General features: G+C 40.2%; 2 protein-coding genes across 2 annotated transcripts in view; both read right to left on the reverse strand.

The window, feature by feature from the left end:
* Window positions 1-213: 213 nt before the first annotated feature.
* On the reverse strand, window positions 214-19,389 carry LOC108898549 (rab11 family-interacting protein 4A-like). Its single transcript, XM_018698463.2, is given in 16 exon segments — window positions 214-4,437; window positions 4,534-4,677; window positions 5,876-6,022; window positions 6,098-6,235; window positions 6,792-6,873; window positions 7,345-7,485; window positions 7,744-7,847; window positions 8,573-8,681; window positions 8,902-8,937; window positions 9,341-9,475; window positions 9,770-9,931; window positions 10,059-10,222; window positions 12,810-12,898; window positions 14,725-14,812; window positions 19,231-19,261; window positions 19,263-19,389. Coding segments are annotated over 16 exon segments (1,797 nt in total). The 5' UTR covers window positions 19,373-19,389; the 3' UTR covers window positions 214-4,320.
* A 1,440-nt stretch (window positions 19,390-20,829) lies between these two features.
* Window positions 20,830-21,389, reverse strand: part of LOC108898520 (coilin) — a 77,069-nt gene continuing 76,509 nt past the window's right edge. Inside the window, exon 7 of the mRNA XM_051073812.1 lies at window positions 20,830-20,932. Coding sequence (XP_050929769.1) covers window positions 20,885-20,932 — 48 coding nt within the window. The 3' untranslated portion in view covers window positions 20,830-20,884. The remainder of the gene's footprint in view (window positions 20,933-21,389) is intronic.

The raw sequence follows: 21,389 nt of genomic DNA on the forward strand, positions 1-21,389 counted from the left end.
AAACACAATAAACTGGAAAACCACTGCAAGTTGTTGTGATTAAAGCACAAGGCAATCATCAAATGCTTCACTACTAAAGGAACACAGCTAATGAGAAAAAGGATTTCTGGGTCACTGTTTCATTTATTAAGGTTTTTTTTTCCTGCTAACTCTATTACAGGTAATAGAGCCATGAATCTGTAAACTGTAAACAGAACAAAAACCAGGAGCAACTTTATCATGCCAAAGCAAATGAATTTTATTTACACATCTAGTTTGTACAACATTGTCACCCATAGCTCCATGTGCAGTACACAAGTAAAAGAAATCTAAGAACACGTAAATTGTGACAGACTATTATTGTTTCACCATGTTTAACATTATTCCTGGTAAATACTTTGAATATGACACTTTCAGTGTGCTATGTGATTATAATAATCTACAACACATAGTTTGTTATTTTGTGTCAAATCTCTCAAAGAGATTTTGTGATAAGCAGAATGACTTGCACATAAATAATAACTGGATTCTGTACATTTACAATGCATGACATCACAAATACTGTGTCAAAATAAAAATGTAAATATAAAAAAAGCTCACTTACAGTGACAACAATGGGCAAAATCCTTAAATAATATTTGTTCATACTTTGTATGCAAATGCACAAAATCTGTAAAAGAGCTAGCAAATAAAATATGAAAAAAATAACTCAGTGAACAGTTGGTGCAGTAGAGCAGAACTAGTTTCATTGTTACATCATATAGTGCTCAATATAACACAGCTCAACACTGCTCTCCTCACTGTGACACATTTTTTGTTGTGTTTGGCTAGCTGATGTAGGTCACAACAAGGGTGAAAAAATGTTGAAGTTAAATATATAGGTTAGGGTTAGTTAATTCAGTTGAAGTGAGACTTATTTACTACACTGGTGGAATAAAATTCACTCAGGTTTAGGCCAGTTTACAGAGGCCACTTCTTTTTATACAGCCTGTTCAAGAAAGGAACAGTGCACCTTCATTTCACTTCGCCATTTTGTATAAAAGGTAGGAACACAGAATGGGGGGCGCGGTTTTCTGGCACTAAGCTGGCAGTGGAGGTGGTCACAGAGCTGGATCGATGTCTGTGTAAAAAGGAGAGCAGACATCGATGCTGTTATGATACACATCATGCCACCATCAAAATTACACAGGGGTGCCAGAGTTGTTTGGTTCAGCGTAAATGAGCAAAGTCAGCATAACGCTTCATAATGCGTCTTTTTAATGGCAATATAGCAGTATCTTTGATTAAAGAGGCTATTGATGCAGAGGAATAAACTGAGTTTCTCTCTTTTAAGTCAGTAGATTACTTAGAGTAAGCAGGTGATTCTTTTCTGTAATACATATTTCTATTTTTCTAAAAACTATTTGGAAATTATTCTAATTACCATCAGTAAAATCTGATTTCTCACATTTTAGTGTTTTAATAGGCTAAGAAACAGTGAATGAACAGCTTGATTTAAGAACACCCTGTGGAGATTTTCAACACAAAAAGTTAGATTTACATTCAGTGTTTCTCACTAAAACACACAGTGTGTATATCTGAGGTCTAATAAACATGTTGAATGCATTTCCTTGGCCATAAAACATCTGCAAAAACATTTCTCGTTAACATCCGTGTTTGCTTGCTGGACGAACTCTTCTTCACTGCCTTTGTTCCGTGTTTGTTGGCACATTACTGCCACCAACCATCAGCTGGCACAACAGTGTGAAACCGTCAGGATCTGAATTGTGAATGTGTTTATGGGCATATGTGATACAAACTGAGACTCATTGTTTCCTTCTCTCCAGCTCCAGTTGTTGATCATTTCATAGTCAAACATCCACATTTGTTGCATTTGTATGAGAAATATAAGTGAGCCATCCAACACATTTGGCACATAATATTGGCTATTGGCACCTTTATTATGAGTTGAGTTCAGAAAACCTATTCTGCTTAAAGGCCACACTGAACTGTCCCTCCCTGGCTTAAATGACAGTTACTGACTTTAACATTTTGAATACTACTGAAAATTGATACGTTGTGGCACACAGCATATATTAATCATGTAGACATTCATTTGTGTTGAGACAGCCAAATTAAAGGGTTAGAGACACAATAAGTTGATCACAGCTAAATACAGTGAACTTGAGAGTAAGTCCTCTAAAAGGTGCTGTATGCATTTTCTAGATATATACAAATACTTCACACGACATTTGACTATTTCATAAATTTTCTGTCTGTTTAAGGACATAGTTCACTATCTACTGTGCTATAGCCGGAGATGCTGCTCAGAAACACTGGATGGAAGGATAAACTGCTGTTCATCAAGAAACAGCTCAAAAATATAGCTCCCCTAAAACTTTAAATTGTTTCAGCTTTTCAGTCAAATCCAAAGGCAAACTGTTCAGTTCCGTCATGGTTATGACAGTCTTAGCCTGGATAACGTTCTCTTAGCTTGAAAAAAAGAACCACCATGGAACCATCGGACGTTAAAGTTAAGTTAGCACTTCAGCTGCGGGGCTCAACTTATAACTTAATCATCTAGTGTTAATATTAGTAATGTTAAAAGAGTAGTCCCAGAGCTGAAATGAGCCGTGCAGGGCAGGGAGAGAATCCTGTGTTCACAAACATCAGAGCGTTAGCTGCTGTGTCAGCAACAGGTACTGAGAGATGAGTAGAATGTTTTGTTCAACGTGACTGCGACAGAAATAAGAAGAAAAACTCTTCAGATCTGGATGATTTACACAAGTCACTAAAAATTTGTCAGACAGCATCAGAGTTATAAAATAAAGATTTTAGCAGAGGAGAGCAGCAGCTTGGAAGTGACAGCTGGTTAACATGTAGTTTTTATGGGCCTCATTTCACTCTCAATTTCATAGTGGTTGTGTAAATGAGAACAGTTTTATTGGGAATAGAGCTGTATTAAAATACTGTACACTGATCAGCCATAACATTAAAACCATTGACAGGTGAAGTGAATAATATTGATCATCTCGTTACAATAAAATGTTCTGCTGACTTCTGGTTTTCATCTAGATGGTAATTTGACATGTACCTCCTGTGGTTGAAGCATTGTACTGCTGGAGGAGGCACCTGCCATTGGGGAGTGCATTTGCCATGGAGGGGGGGGGGGGGGCTTGGTCTGCAACAATATTTAGTTGGTGGTACGTGTCAAAGTAACATCGAGATAAACGCTACAACCCAAGGTTTCTCAGGAGAATATTGTATTATAACCAAATAATCAATGTTATTCTCTTCACCTGTCAGTGGTCACATTGTTATGGCTGATCAGTGTAGGAGAGAAGCAAACAGATAAAGGGCTGAAACCAGTTGACACCAGGCAGAGTGCAAAAGCTGATTAGCATATTATGTGGACCATACACACTTCAGCCATTTACTAGGTTCTGACCTAGTCTTGCTGAACTTTGGACAAAGTCAGGGTAACTGTCTCACTGTGTGTAATGGCAGAGTGGTTTGAAAAATCTACTCAGCATTGCTAAACAATATCATGATTATGACAAACATGATGTTCACATGAGCACCATACTCAAGTGATTGTTAAGTCTACAAACTGATTTTCATACCACCATGAAATAAAAGAAACTAACAGCTGCCTGGAAGATGGCAACAAGACATTCAAAAATTCTATGACTGCTTTGGCAAATGGGTTGTAGTAAACATGCAAAACACTGGTATGTTTTATGTCCTGCACTCCTTATAACTGGCTTCTGTTTCAGTCTGGATCCCCAGTGACTGATCGCCCATTTGTAACAAATAATGGCAGAGCTCTGCATTAAACAATTGTTACTGTGTCTTCAAGACAGAAAGTGACCATCAAACTGCTTTTTCGTTCATTCCCAAGTCTTTCCCAGTCACTTGACTTCAAAGATACAATGACAAAAGATTGGTGGCACATGTACGTCTGTAGTGACAGATTTCTTCATAAATAGTGCTAGTGGACAGGACTGCGTGTGTGTGTGTGTGTGTGCGCGCATATCAATAAAACCCTGTTTTTCATACTATTTAAGGTCAGAATTTTTTCAGCAATAGCCAGTGAATGTATTTACATTCTGTATTTACCTCTCTACAAAAATCATTTTAATTGTTGGTGGTGGGGTTCACCATCCCTGCGCTCAGTTCAAACTGACTTCCTTGACACAGCATGTAATCCAAGGATGCAGTTTGTAATTTGATCTCACTGATCTAAACCTCACTCACTCTATTCTGATGCTTTATCACTGTGTGTGTGTGTGTGTGTGTGTGTGTGTGTGTGTGTGTGTGTGTGTGTGTGTTGGGGGAGGGGGTGAGGTGGTGGTGTGCGGTTTAACTCTTGATCTCCAGAATAGAGGGGTTATGGTCGAGGATGGCCAGAATGATTTTGTCCATGTACTGTCTCAGACGCAGATTGATCTCCTCCTGCTCCTTCAAGGCATCTACCAGCTGAGAGAGACAGTGAGACAGAAGTACATAAGGAGGGCAGCCATATAAAAAAAAAAAAAAAGCAACATCACATTCAACCACCAGCAGCAGTCTAACCTCGTCTCTGGATGCGTTGTCAATCTCGGCTGCCAGGCACTGGGCCTTGGTATGACAGGAAAACAGGTTCTTAGCCTCATACAAACTCAGACTGAGAATCTGAGCATTCAGATCATCGTTCTGATCCCGCAGCTTATGATTCTCCTATGGAAGCAAACAGAGAACATTTCCTATGAGTGGGGATTCTAGATGAAACTTTCTTCAGTTGCGGTGGGGCTGTAACACATTCTGTGCAGTGCAGTGTAAAAAGGTTCTAATTTGAAAGCAAGGAAATATGTGACACTGACATATACACATGTATGTGACAACATTTTAAGCCCTTATCACCATCCAAATCATTCATCAAATGATTCACCCAGAAAATTTGTGTAATCAAAAATGTCTCCATCTCAAACTAACCAGAGTACAATACGATGATGGTATGGGTTACTGAATGCCTAACTGTATATCTACAACACATTTAAACCTTCTTCCATCTTTATCATCAACTTGCAACATAGAAAATATGAATTACTGTGCATTGATGATTTCAGTGGATGAGCCAAGGAGCAGACAAAAGGACCATATCTGACATGACTTGTAGATTAATCACATCAATATGTAGATGTTTTCATGGAGACGGCCCATCATCAGCTGATGTCATTTCACGCTACACAAACAGGACCAGGTGGAATGTCCTAAGAGTAGGCTGGCCTGTTTTATGTTTACGTCCCAGAATACACGCTATATATTTAGCTAAATCCCTTTAAAGGTGTGACATGCAGGATTTGTTGGTTGCTGTTTGTGAACACGCCATTCACAGCTGGCTCTCTCCTCTCCAGCTAGAGCGAGAGAGATTGACTGTTTCTGATTTGTGTCACAACAGTTACATTCTGAAGCACAAATAAACATTGCCACACCTCTACACAACCACACTGCTGCATTTTGAATGAGCACAGCCCAAGCTCAGCCCATAGATCCACACTTTGTACATCCATGACACCAAGAAAGAGCAAGGACGGAGACAGCAATGCAACCTGGTCAATATGTTTCTATAGAGTCCCTAACACCCTCCACGCAGAAATGTCCTGAATACACCATAGGTCAACAACTACCAGTTTAATTAAATTAAAGGTTGAGTGACACTGAGGACAAAATGTTAGACGACATGTAATAAATACCAGCCCCTAAGTGATACATGTGCTCAACAAACACTGGCCAATAATATCATCCATGTGAATAGAGCAGTCAGTCTCGGTGCAGTCCATGTGTATCTTGCACTGTTAGTGTGGACTTTGTGTTGAGAGGTTGGTGAGAAGTCTGAGTGTGTGTGCTGTGTGTGTGTGTGTGTGTGTGAGAGAACCTGTTTCAGTCTCTTGACTTCATGTTCCATTTCATTCTCCCTGGTCTTGGCGTTATACTCTGATAGCCCCTTCCCCTTCCCAGGATGTTCCATCTCCAGCTTAAACAGCTGCAGATACTCCAGCTCTCGGCGCAGATCATCAATCAGCTGCAGAGAGGAGATCAGATTAAATCAAACTCCTAAAATTTTCCATGTAACCGTCTGTTATCTAGAGCTCCTTACCTCCTGCATGGCCTCTTTTTCCTTCTGAAACTCATGCCGGTTATGCCAGAGCTTGTCCATTATCTTCCTGTACAGGTCTATCTCATCTTTCAGCCTCAGACTAGTGTCCTCCAGCTTGTCTGTCATCCTCTGCTTCTCCTACAGGGGAGAGAGAGAGCAGAAAACAATTCACTGTGCTTTCTCTTCTCATAAATAAGAACAAAAAAAAAAACCAAATAAGATTAAGCCTGGGCTTTGCTTGAGACTAGAGAAAGACCAATATGGTTTTTTCAGGGCCGATATGATTATTAGTAGTCAAGGATAACCAATATTTGGAGCAGACATTCATTTGCAGTAAAAGTGAAAATATTGGCGTCAAAATTTTGAATAATACAAACTCCAACACTTAACTTAACCGCGGCTGCATCAGAGCCAAAATAACCCAGTTTTAAATTGATCTCTTATCGGCCGTCAGAGTTAAAAAAAAAAAAAAAAGGCAGATGCCGATATGCATCAAAATGCTGATAATCAGCCCAGCTAATAATCAGTCTATCCCTACTTAAGACATGTCTGATTGTCTTTGTTTTGTCTCATTTTTCAAGCAATGTTACATGGCATTCCCAAATCTCAGCAAATAACTTGGAATAATTGACAAAACGACAACAAATAAAACCCAGACTGTAATAAACTGCAATTATCAGTGAGCCACACTCACCTGGTCCAGTTTCTCTGTCTGAGACTTGAGTCTGCACACATTTAACTTCATCTCTCCATTTTCTTCTTCCAACAGCTGTAATCTGTATGTGTACATACACATACACACACACACACACACACACACACACACACACACACACACACACAGCCCTTTGAAGGTGAGTACACTCCCAAGGTATAAAACTCAAACAGATTGGTTCATCAAAATACCACAAAAGATACATTAATTGTCCTGTAGATGAAACTACTCTCCTTTTTCACACTGTTCAGCAAACCAGTTAGCTAACTTTTTGGGGTTTGAGAGAAAAAAAACACTTGTTACTTGCCACAACTATAAGAAAAGAAGGAATCTGTTGCCTGAGAAATGTTACTACTTCTAGCTCTTAAAAATCCATTGTTGGAAATACAAACACGAGGGGAAGAGACAGCAACATTTCTCAAAGCCAAACACCATTTAAGGCAAGTAACTGATGTATTTTTGTTTTTGACCTAGAGTCAGAACCAAAGCCAGCATTACTTTTCACTTCATGGTGTATTGCCGATTAGATTACCTGTTACAGAGCAGGTCGATCTCTATGTTTCTGTCTCTGTCCATCTTGCTGTAAACCTCCCGATGTCTCTTGGTCTCCTCCTCCAGACTCTGATCTGCCCTCGCCTCTGCATCCTTCACCTGCTCCTCCAGCTCATGGACCCTGGGATGCAAACACAGGCACACAGTGTGAGGAAAAAAAAAAAAATGGCACTACATGCAGTAAACACATGCTTTGTTTGTGTAGCAATGAACCCAGCATCAGTTTCGGTTAGATCGAATTGGCAGGTGCAACACCTAAAACATGAAACGTCATGTGATATTTTTGTAAGTGTAAAATTTACTATCCTTAAGCCACCTTTAAAAAAAAAAAAAAAAAGAAGAAATAAAGAAAGAATTCAGTGTGTGTGTGTTTTTCTACCTGTGGACTAATTGTGTGTTTTCCTGTTTGAGTTTAGACTTGAGGTCACCGTTGGCCAGACTGTCACTTTCCAGCTCTGTCACCTTCTTCTCCAGATAACTGACCTGAGGGAGATAACCAGGCTGTTAGCTCAGCCTAAAGACATGCTGCTGGGTGGAGGCAGAAAAATGCAACATTTGTTTTTTACATTTTGTATCATAAAAATGTGGAATATGTGAGCCCCTGAACTGTCTGCTTTTCAGGAAACTATGTCTGTGACAATGTACATTTGTTTGTGTAGCATGCACGTACGCGCACACACACACACACACCTTCCCCCGAAAGGGCTTTTCATGGTCATCAGTTTACGTCACTTTATGCAGAGCCATTTAAGGGCTGACAACATAGACAGACTCAAATCAAAATGAACAATATGACACACTTTGTTTTTACATTTTCAAGATCAGTAAACATGGTCAAGAACCCTGTCAGTAACAAAGTGATGTGTCAAATCCATGTTGAGAGTGAAGCCCTTTATTTCACACTGAACAGTGTGTTTAAGCAAAGTTACTAACCAGGAGCATGACTTAATGGCCACATTAATTTTTCAAATGGATACCTCCAACATGATGCACTGCTAGAATACACTGTTGAGTTAAATATGGTTCAAGCAACATCACACACTGACTTCAGTTTACTCTGATGGTCTGATCAGTTTAAAGGAATAACTAGAAGATTTTGCTAAGCTAGCTGACTGTAGCTTCATATTCACCACATTGTACAGTTGAGAAACTGCATGATGGAATCCATTGTGTAATAAGAGCGAGTGATTTTTGGGTGCTGTTTGTACTTTCTCTGTGATGTCGAGGTCACAGGAGTCAATGCTGTCTGTGAACAGATCCTCTGTGCTGCTGCCCTGACTGGACCCAAACACACTGTGGTTGGCCTGGAACAGCTGACTGCAGGAGGAGAGGACACAGTGGAAACCAAAAGCATGGACATTATTACCCACTCAACAAAATGATGATATACAGGATGTGTCAGCTTCACCGCTAAATGTTAAACCCATCACTGTGATTTGTTACAAATCATTAGCTGTTCCCCTCTCTCTGTGAAAATGCAGATTCACTATGGTAATTTTATTTTATCAGTCATTAGTGGGAAGGTCAGGTCACTCACCGTCCAAATGCTGTGCTGGAAATCTTTCTGTTAGGGCTGAAACAAGAGAAAAACTCTGAGTCAACAACTGAGAACAACTGTCACTACTTCAACAACAACCTCTGCTGTTGTTGCATTGTTGTTCCGTTAGTGTACTTGTGCTAGCTATGCCTAAAATGCTTTGGCTCTGAGCCCATTATTACAAGTGCTAAAAATACTTAGGATTTGCTATGTATTTTTGAATTAAACACAGTATTCTCTGTTACAGCATTGGAGCAATCTCACACACAGCAATCTCATACAGACACAACACTAGCAGCTCTCCTGGAAACTGGCTAATTATTATTAATTGTTAATTATTATCAACAAACTTAACAGTGCAGAAACATTTTCAGATGTACAGAACAAAATATGTGTATGTGCGTGAGTGTGTGTCCATGCATGTGTGTGTGCGTTCTACCTGTTGGCCTTGAGGTTTCGAAGTCGAGCCTCCAGGTCATTGAGTAGATTCACTTTCTTGCAGCACTGAGAACAGTAGATGTCCAGCAGTTCACTGTTATACAGCTGCCGCATCTTCTGAGGAGTCTGCCCAGCACTGAAATTACAAAGAATATAATTATATCTATCTATATATATGTAGAAGCAGCTGTGCAGCTTTTCCGATTCCTCTGTCCATTGCACTGTGGGTAAAAATATGTTAAATCACTAGCAAACTCTGGCTGTTAGTGAAAGAACTCCTTACTCAAAACCTGCTTTTAATTCACACATAGAATCAAACAGGGACACAGCTCTCACCATTAATGTTATTAGTACTGCCTGTACTTTTTCCTCTATGACAAGTTAAAATGTCTTTCACTAAAAAGTGTGTGTATCAAGTCTGACCACCAACCTAGAGGGGAGCGAGGAACCCAGGTCTGAGAAGCCATTTGTTCGGTTGTCATCCTCAGGGCAGGGACTGCTGGGAATGAAATCCACATCTTCCCCTTCACCATAGTCCTCAAACTGCTCCTCCCCGGAGATGACGGAAGCAGATGCTGAGCAAGTGAGGTGGCTAGGGTTGCATTTGAAGTAAAATAACAATGAACCATGAGTGTACAAAGTGCTTTAATTGTCACATAAAATTGAACACCCCAACTCACATATATGACGGCTCTTTCTCACATATTGTTGTGACTGACCTGTCTTTCCTTGTTGGGTCCAAAAAGTCCGAGCCGTTGGTGTTTTCAGTGCTGCTGTCCATGTCACACTCCCCGTCAGCCCCACAACCCTCACTGTACACTCTGCACTCTGGATAGGACCGAGTACACATGATAATCGGAGCTCCCAGCCTGGCCTCACCGTCCTACACAAACAGACAAAATTAAGCATCAGTATGTCAACAATGTGCACATACTACCTTGATCAGTATTATGTGTGTGTAATTCAATACCAAGACAAAGCATTCTAAAAGATATCTGTCAGAACCAGCATTCACAATACACTGTGTGTCTGTGTTTGTCCATTCATGGGATGGCAGTTGCAAACAAAAAGAACAACATAGCTGATAGGCCCATCTACAGTGGCAAGAGAAAATAGATGAATCCTTTAGAATACCTGGTTTCCTGCATTAATTGGTCCTAAAATGTGATATAATCTTAATCTAAGTCACAAATACAGATAAACACAATGTGCTTTCATTAACAGCACATAAACAATGTTTCATGTCTTTTTTGAACACCTTTCACATTCACAGTGCTGGCAGGAAAATTAAATGAACCCTTAGATTTAATAACAGTTCAAATTCCCTTTGGCAACATTAACCCCAAACAAGCTCTTCCAGTCAAAATGTTTGAGTATTTTTTTTTATAAAGCTATAACCCAGCTTAGGGGGTTCACATATTTTTTCCAACCTACACTGTGAATGCTTGAATTCTGTTTTCAGTATGGACAAGAGCAGACGATCACTTGTGAGTTATCATTTGTAACTTAGACGAAGCTCTGACAATATTTTAAGACATAAACACAGGTAATTCAGAAGGGTTCACTCACTTTTCTTGTCCTTGTAGCTTAGTTATTTAAAATTCAAAAGGTAAGCTCATTCCATGGTCAGATATTTCTTATAACAATCACTGCAGCATTAGAAATGTTAATCTATTTTCCAAAACATCCCCCAAATTTTGCTGTTTCTGATGGAGCTCAGGTCTCGCTCTTGTAATTGCCAATGGGGATGTGGGGATGTAGCATGCCCCAGATCAGTGTGTTTTTAATAATGCATGTTCCTGTCTGGCTTTAACTGGAGTGCCATGGCAAGTGACACACCTTGTCTCACTCTTACACACGCACATGTTCATGCAGGCACACACACACACACACACACACACAGTTAATTGTAAGTCACCATCTCAGACAGAAGCTTGTCAGAGATATTTGATTTTTCAAGCAGCCCCAATCATCAAAACCAACTAAGTACAGTGCTAATACAGTCATGCACACTGTAAGCCCTGTTAAATACAACTCTGATCTAATTAAACCTTCATCCAAAAAACAACTAATCTAAACCAACAGCACATAAATTAAGCATCGTTTGATCTTGATTTCAAATCTTGTGTCACCCTGCTTCTGTGTGTGTGTACTAAATGCTCTTTTCATTAATAAGGTAAAAAAACAATTCTCTCCTTCTGAACCACACACACACACACACACACACCTTACCTATGAAGTGTTCATGTCACATGTCCCCTGTCCAGTCCAAAGCCAATGGTCACACCACTCTGTGTGTGTGTGTGCGCGTGGAAGTGTGTGATCCAAATAAAGACACGCTATCAGAGGTTGCACCGAAATCCACAAAAATCCACTGTATTCTTGAATATTAAAAGGCTCAATGTGTTAAAAGCTTGAAAACGAGCAACTCCTCACACACGTTTCACCACAGCTCACTCATTCACATTTGAAAACACACGGATGGTTTAGAAAGGACAAAGCCACACCTCCATCTCACGAGATCCACTGCAGTTTGGATGGGCGTACCAAACAGATATGGCACATGGGGCTTGTGTCAACAAAATAACACGTATAGTCCAAGAGAATGAGAAACCACAGGCACTGGTAAACGTAACCTACATGTTGGACATGGTGTGATACAAACATAAGATTTAATGTACTGACCGTGCCAATACTTGCAACTGATAGCCTGCAATGACATCATTTTTTTTTTTTTTAAATGTAACCTATTCCAAGTCAAAAGCAGAGATATAGTGTGGAAAGGATGTTTGACTGACTTACAGAACTGCTACACTGGGATTGTTCAGATTGATCTCTTGTTCATCCTGTCCTCAACAAGGACCACTAACTCCACATTTCTCAAATTATCATTCATCCATTCATCATCATATCATCCTATGTGCTGACTGCGCTCCATTTACGAGGGTTTCCCCACCCTTGCTGCTGCGTAACAAGCAGCATGCAAGCATGGCCAAATAGAGTGCAGCTATTCTCTCTTGCTCTCTCTTATTGCTAAGGAACTGTACAGCTGGACTGATCTCTAGCAGACATGAGCAGTCATGCACTGCAACACACTGACACATGATATATTGCACTTAGATATTTTTATCATTTATACCACTGTGCAGGCTGGAAACCAAACACTGCATAAATCAGAGCTGTACTGACACCTATTTCTGCCAAGAAAACTGCAAAATAGATGTGAAGTTAGGAATGACGAAAAGTAAAGACCAAAGGTAAGGCAAGATTTTGAGATAGGAAGTCAAAATGACACAGTAAGTATCAAACTGATCCTCTGATTTACTCACTAACTCTGCTGGGGCTTGTGTCCGTCCTAATGACTTGTCTTTTATGCTAATTAACCTTTCTTCTTGAGAATACATCCATCTTAAAGTCCTAGACTTAAACATTCACTGCTTGAGTGGGTAGAGGCAGTGAAAAGACTGTACCTGGTAAATGTAACCATTGTCAGTAACAGATGGCTGGTTGGAGGTAGCACTGCGAGGGCCCACAGCCATCTTCAGTATCTCCTCACAACCTTACAGGAGGGAGGGAGAGAGAGAGAGAGAGAGAGAGAGAGAGAGTTGATGGGGACAAATAAACTATAACAAAATAGAAATCACCAAAAATGCAGTATTCCACATCTCTGCCTCTTTCCTCAGAAAACTGTCAGTTACAACTGAATGTACAGGGCTGTTCAGACTAGGGCTGGGCTTATCTCATTCTGGGATCGCAATAAAATTTACGTCGATTCAGATGTCATGCTCAGGGCAGTTTCATTTGATTTTGTGATTTTATTCTAACAACCTATCACACAGCAGGCTTTAACGCAACAACAGCCAGTCAGGCAGCCGTTTCCTCGCACGTCAAAGTATTGTTGGACCTACCAGAGGTAAAGAAAGTTATGGAAAGGTAAGATAAACATGTTGCCGGTCGGTAACAAATAAAGATGGGAAGAACAACAAATCTTTTCAATCGCCTGAAAAGGTTTCACCCCTGCGACCACAAAGAGAGGATGAAAATGTGGGCTGTTTGTCCTGGCAGGATCACTGTACTGAACCAAAAATCTATCGTGTCATCTTTTGTGGCCATTGCCCCACATGAAAAGTGATTGAAAAGAAGTGTGGCTCTAACAAACGCAGTCTCCTACCTCTTAGTTAAAGACCTGATGCCCCTGATCACAGTGGAGAAAACTGGGTTCAGGAAACTGATTTAAGTGCTGAACTGTAGGTACGAACTCCCAGGATGGAAATCCTTTTCACAAACTGCCTGCTGTCTAATTTACACCTCTATAAAGAAGGCCCTGTCAAAGAAATTTGTGATTGTAGTCATCACAGGTTTTTGTTTTAAGAAGTTACAACACATCTTTAATATTTAGCTGAGGCAGATAAAACATGTTTGCATAGTAAATTGTTTTTTAATGAGCCCACTGGTTTCTTTAGGCTTCGGTCATTATCAGGATACTCTTCAAAATCATGTTTTGTGCAAAATTGCGATAAATATTGATATCAATCAATATGGGGGAAAAAAGCATGATCATATTTTTGGCCTTACTGCCCAGCCCTCGATCAGACTGTTAAGAAGTTTACCCTTGTGGAGTGGAATCGTATACTGGTACACAGTGAGCTAACAGACACAGACAGTGGGTCTGAGAAAGAAGAACAGCAGGGTAGCACATTTATACATGGACCAGTGATCCAGTGATCAGACAGTATGCAAGTACAGGTGTAATCAATGGGTAAGGCAGTTTTGTATTCTGGCATAGAGTTTTAGGGAGAGATGAAGTCCAGGGGTTAGAACAGAGGCGTTACACTGGGGTTCAAAACATTTGATCAGCACCAGCAGGATATAACAAGAGCAGTATGCTCTTTATCAGTCTGTGTTAGTTAAAATGTGTCATCTTCATCTACAGGAATAGCCAGTTGTACCAGCTGGGTCACACAGATGTGCAGGTAAAGTAAAACAAGAGAGGTCAGATTTATAGAATATTACACCCATATCCATTAAGTCGCCCAAATGTCTATTGTCATTTTGGCTGGAATGAGAGTGGTGGTATGACCCTGAATTCATGCTTTGCTTCATCAAAAACTCTGTTATGTTTCAAGGTGACAAAGACAATGATAAAGACTAATGATTATCTACAGTTTGGTCATTATAGGGAAATGCTTTATTTTTTGCTTTATTGCCAAGAGTCTGTAATGTAAATATGAGGGAACAGACAACAACCAGTAACTGAGCTTAGCACAAACACTGGAAAGAGATGCAAACAGCTTGGCTGTCTCTATCAAAAGGTACCAAAAGTCAGTACCTCTCATTACTCACATGGATAAAGTCCAGTATTCAGCACATAACTACTGTTCTTACCTTTGATAGCAAACACACCATGACAAAAGTCTTTGAAGTTGATTTTCCCATCAGCGTTAGGATCCAGGTACCTGGACAAGGCCTTCACCTGCAAGAGACAGTAGTCAAGTCAATTTAAAAAAACAAAACAAAACAAGTATGAGGTATGTGGACCAACAAATGGTATTTTTATGCTCCACATTTTCCATTTTCAATTTTCATTTTCAGTTATTTTAATTTGTATTTTTTTCTCACAGTCAAGCAGCAGAATTTAGCATTGTTAGTGTTGCATGTTATCGATTTGAATAATAATTTAAATGGGGGTGGGGGGGGCATTATTGTCCTGAAAGACAATATAATACAACAGGCTGTTGTAACTGTAGACTACAGACCAGAACATGCAGCATTAATGATGGAAATATGAATGTGTAGCTCTTTATAGAAGGTTTCTATTTGATCCAGGTTCAGTTTCCACTGAGGCTGAAATACTGTTAACATGAAGTTCATACTGAACACAACAGCATTACATTCATACATATACAGCCTGAGTGTTCCAGGCAGAACATCATTAACAGGAACAGCTCATTCTCAGACATGTGACCCACGTGTTGACTGTAATCCAAGTATCCGAAAAATCATCACATATTTTACGAGTCCTTACATCTCATATTACAGATGAAGAACCCAGAGAACATGTGACCAGTCTCCCTGTCTTTGTTGACAGACGCTGTTTTACATTGTGTCATTAGAGTCTCTTTAAATTCCTCACAATCCGACAGAATTAACGTGCGCTCTTCATCTGAGAGATACGCTGCACGTCCGTTTTATGCACGTGCACTAACTCCGATTAAGTTAACGCCGACTATCTTACTGACAACTTAACCACCATCGTACTGTTTAACACTGACTTTCCTTGATAACCCTGAGTTAAATCAGAGTAGGTTAAACTCCCTTCATAGTACAGGCCTCAGGAGAATAATGTGGCACCAGGAAGGTACATATGACCAAAAGCAACAACACACTAGAAACAACACAGCCTCAAACTCAACACTAACAAATCAGTGCAGCCAAGAGTGTAACACCACAGAGCACACAGCACAATCTGACATGAGTGGTTAGAGAGCTGGGGTTCTTATACTGTGCTTGATGACTAATGGGAAGCAGGTGAGCCAGAGCTGCGGCACGCCTCTGCAAAAGCACACACCCTCACACACAGACAGACAAACATGGGGGCAGAGACACTAGGGGAGATCAGACAAGGAAACAAAACACAGGAAACATTGGTGTCTAAAAGAGTGTTTCCCTGATGTCTGCCCATAGCGTGAGCCTGAGGTGAAGGTGGAGAGATAGATGATGGATAAATGAGAGTAAAAATAATATGTTAAGGGATGCCAACAATAGCACAGAAACATTTTCCACTTGAAAAATGTCACTAAGCAATATTGTACTGGAAGTCCTTCTTCTTTTTTTCTGTAGGCCAAATTTCAGGTCACACATGTACACCAGTGGAATCACCAGCATTTGGGTATATTTTACTAAAATAAGACTGCAAGTTTTGTGGCCAGAAGTAATAGTGATAGCTACTTTCACTGGGGTCAATGGGGTTGCCAACGATGGCCATATACAGTAAATGAATTACTGCTCTGCTTTGTTGTTTTGTTTTTTTCTTTCTTTGTTGTTGTTGTTGTTGTTGTTTGCTTTGCTGATTTGCCTGGAATTCTGTATAACAGCAAAAAGCATAAAATTCACTAATCCTGTTCCTTATCACCATGACTGTGTTTTCCATTTCACTTTTCCAAAACAATGCTCTCAGTGCAGTGGTGTTTGATGGTTAACTCTCATATCTCAGACTGACTGCTTATCGCAAACAAGTTTTAGATGCCTAAAAGTTAGGAGAAACACATTCAAAAATCTTCAATGATGCATGCTTGAAAAATGATGTGAAGTGTGTGTGAGCACAATAGTTCAATATATGAAAACATAAATTGTAAGGCTAAAATGAACTCAACATGGGTTGGGTGTGAAAACAAGACCAAAACGATTCTTTAGTGCACAAAAAACAATGTTGAATACAAATATAATGTAATAATATTAATAATGTGCTCTAATTATTACATTTATACTGTCACAATCCCAAGTGTGTGTATTTGTGTGCGTGCAGTAAGGGATCAGCAGTGTGGTTGCAAGATAAACATGAGGAATTAAGATGTCATTTCACTCACTGCAGTGAACTAAATCACCACAGACACTGATGTGTCTGGATGTGTCACTGGAGAGAACAATGTTTCCCAAATGAAATAAATGTAAATACAGGACTGGTGCAGAGCGCCATCTCGTAGTTTTTAGCAGCAAGGCGGATTATTTCATTACTTAATAACAAATCAATCCGCTCATAGACTCCTTGTGAAGCTCTCATCACCATGGTGACAAAGACCACAGAGATACGAGGAGAGGGGAGGAGGAAGATGAAGAAGTAGCTTCCTCTTCGTACGGCTGGGTTATTTTTAGTGATGTGCTCTGGGTGCTCAGCCGCCATGACAGCTTCAAGGCAAATCTCCTTGCATGTAAAGGAAGCTAGTGTATCCCTCTTATGAATTCAATACTTAAAGTGAAGCGGATGATTTACCACAAAGGTTGTGCTGCATCGTAATATCTTATGTTACTGCTTACCACATGTTTTCAGATTGATCTCTAATCCTTCCAAGCAGCCACTGGCTAAAGACTGGAAGGCTGACAGGTACATATACATTCACACTGCTTTATTTTGACACATTTTTCTCTTATTCACCCATTTACACTCTCAATCACACGCTGATGGCAGTGAACTACCATGGTGCTGGTCTGACCATCAGGGTTGAGTATGTTGCCAAAGCATGTTTTGGCAGAAAGACCTGGGAACTGAACCACCAACCCTGTGATAATTTGGTCTTCCTAGTGAGATACAGGCATCCCATTTTAGGTTTGGCTGACAACCAGCCACTCATCCTTAAAATTTTTTGGCTGGGCTGATGTAAACCCACTCATTATGACAGTAATATAAATTGACTGAAAAAAAAATAATTGAAGTGTTTTGTTCATGGTAATAGAGAATCAGCTGGATGAATTTAATATCATACTGAAATAAAATCTGGAGACAGTGTTGGCATACACACACACTCCATCCACAATTACAACACTTACAGTGAATCAGGCTCAGTCCAAACCATGTTCAGTCACCACTGACAAGTGAATGTCCCATACACATACATGCCATAAAGACACTCTCACTCTGAAGCAATCCATGCTGAACAGCCTGGTACTGGGCTGAGAAGTTGTACAAGCATGTTTGGAAGCAGCTCTCTCTAGCCATCAAGCCAAACACACTGACCATGACCTTGAGTTTTCAGCAAGAACCTTTACAGTAACTAAGATTGATGGAGTACTCAGCTTCAAATCTGACCGACGTGATATTATGACATCGTAGGCTAGATTAACAAGCTGCGTTGGGGGAAGGCAATCAAATGATAAATAATCAAGAGTTACTATTGACCTCTGGCACCCCGCTGGCCCATGCCTCAGTACCACAGAAAGTTCCCTAGCATTACTGGGACTGAAGCTGGACTGAAGCTGGGACTGGCTGCGTGTTCTCAATGGTACTGAACCTAAGACTGACATTAGCTGCCACACCCCTCCCAGTATTGTTAGCCCAAAAATGACGCATCGGATACAACATTTAGGAATCTCTTTGAGCTAGTCTAAGTCTCATGCTAATCTGTGCCCTCAACATCTTTGTAAATGTTCCCTCCTCAATTATAAACCCTGTGTGCACTGAAATCTCTCATTTACAAAAGTATTCAGACCCTTCATTCATACTTTGAAGACCCTTGCAGCAATGAAACCTTTGAGTCTTCTTCTATAAGCTTGCACACCTACATTTGGGCAGTTTATCCCATTCTTCCTGGCAAGCATCTCAAGATCCACCAGACCAATTAGGAAACATCGTTCAAGTCTCCATATAATTTATAATATATATATATATATATATATATATATTTAATCATGGGTCTTTGAGTGTAGACTATTTTATCCATCTTAACGTTAGATTGTTTCAGTGGTCATTTCACACTGTTGAATTCTGTTTGACTCTGATCATTTTAAGATTATATTGCCCCAAACTGTTAAACTGTAACTGTGACTCACTCCAAGCTGGCTTTCCTGCAGCGACTGAACGGGAACCGTTTAATAACATGGACACATACACAGCAACACAGAGTGAATTTTGGAGCGAGCAAACATGTCAGGTTTTTTTTAGACATCAGATCAGCACACCAGCCCAGCAGATATGCTTAGCTGATGTCTGAGTAATAAGCTACTAAATGCTAGCATCTCTCGCACACCTGTGACATTTAATACGGACAGGTTGTCTGTTGTTGGCAGGAGCTAACCATAGGTCTATAACATGACAGCTGATCGATCACAATTTGCAAAATACAGGACGCGCATGTGAAGAAGCTGTGTCCTGTCACCCAGTCCTTCACTGCCTCTTACCTCGTCTCCTTGGCCGAACTGAAGACCGAGACTCCACCCGGATGAAGCCGTCAGCATCCTCGTCACACACGTCGAAAACCTCTTTGAGCCTCCTCAGAAACTGCAATAGCTGCTCTTGGTCGGGAAAAACATGTCCTTCCATTGCACAACTGGCTTCGTCGGCGGGAGCCGTATTTTCTTCATCAAATGGACAGTAAGAGAATCGGAATGACGACCGCCACCATCGTTCTCGTTCTCAGCTCCGCCGGACCGACTTGTTCGACTGGTGCTGCTGCTGCTGCTGCTGTGACATAAGCAGCATCGCTGGCTCTGAAGACGCGAGAGGTAACGGAAAAGGGCGATGATTTACGATTTGGAGACGAGGCATTGCGTCACAGGCAAACTACTAATTAATAATACAGGTGTATTACTGCCCGCCTACGACTTTCCACCAAAATAAAATTGTATATTTAGCCGTTGCTTCCATGACCTGAATATAATGAATGGAATATAATTAATTGGACGCGAGTTTATTACCTTTCCCGCCAAAAAAAAAAATAACAGTAATGTTAGTAAAGGCAATAAAAACAGGCCTCCTCCTCTCGGCTGCTCTCGTTGGGGGTCGACCCAGCAAATGAACCATTCCCGCCTCCTGCATCCTGCTGGCACGTTATGCCCCCCCCCTCTCTCGCCTTCCTCCTTTCCTTCTGCTGGCAGCTCCAGCTTCCGCATCTTTCTCCCAGTCAGGTAGCCTATCATTCCTCCCCACATGTCCAGACCTTGTCAATTTCGCCTTTCTCACGATGAAAACACTCATGGTAGTTCAAAATTACAGACAGCGTGTCAAGACTGTGACTATAAACTTGGCTATGGATTTTTTTTTTTAGAGACGAAATAACATATTTTTCTTCTAACAAATGAACAGTTGCATTCACAACCTGTAAAACACATACTTGTTCAGTTTTTGCCAGGTCAGCCTTACTTGATCTGATATGACCAGTAGATTATGGAGACAGAAATAGATAATGTTAGCAAACAGATATGTCTGTGTACCTGACATTATGGAGTCAGTTTGCTGACAAGTAATCTTTATCTAATCTTTATTTAAGTCAAGTCAGTTTTATTTATATAGCGCCGGTTCACAACAGAAGTTATCTCGAGTCACTGTACATATAGAGCAGGTATAGACCACACTCTTTATCTTATCTTTAGACTACTGCTACTTTCACTCTACATTTTAACATCTATTTCTAGTATTGCTACTATTTCTATTTCCCGGCAGAAATGGGCTTCCATAAGACAGAACATTTCTACATTGGAATGACACAATAGGCATTTACCTTGTACTCAAAGGAGACAGTTTTATTAAAAACCAGTTTATTCAAGATTGATTTAAACAGTCACATCACTGTGCAAAACATAAAACAATGTCCTGGAAACAAACACTCATTCCATCTACATATTAAAAATAACAGAATCTTATCTTTAACACCCAATTTAAATGCAACAATTATTTTTAAAAATTCAATTCAATCCTCATACTCCACCATGTGAAGAAGTTACTCCCAACTTAACTTAGGCACTGGAGCATAAGCTAAAGGATCCTAAAATATTAATCATTTTTAAAAAGCAAATACATCCTGCCAAACCAGGATGTACAAATTCACTGTCAGATTTAAATAACCAGCCTTGGTTCAAGGAGTGAGTCCCACCGTTCTGTCACCTGCAGGAGAAAAGTAAAGATGTTATTAAATTAAGCCAAGATTAAAACAAGATAGGTGTGGGTGTGAGGAAAACACACCACAAACAGCAGCCAAATGCCAACAAATAAAACTCAGCATACAGTATGTAGCTGATTTTGTCAGTTCCCACACCTCTCTCGTTTGGATGAGAATTACACAAGCAGATTACTGTGTGAATGGGATAACTCAGACTAGAGGAAAAGGGCTAAGACAGGGCTCGAAGACAAAAGAAAGGCTTTGGGTTTAACTGCTTTTGTCACTGTAAGGGCCGTCTACTGTCAACAATACAGACAGGGAATAAACACAATACAATCTGTCAGGACCAGTTGTGATTTAATAAGGCACTTGAGGAAATGATGTAAGTTGTTGACATATGAATTCTATGATGCCATGCTTGCACAGGTGCTGACTGAACAAAATAAAAGGTATAGCCTTTTT

This window comes from Lates calcarifer, linkage group LG11 (assembly GCF_001640805.2).
Source record: "Lates calcarifer isolate ASB-BC8 linkage group LG11, TLL_Latcal_v3, whole genome shotgun sequence".
Classification (NCBI taxonomy): domain Eukaryota; kingdom Metazoa; phylum Chordata; class Actinopteri; family Centropomidae; genus Lates; species Lates calcarifer.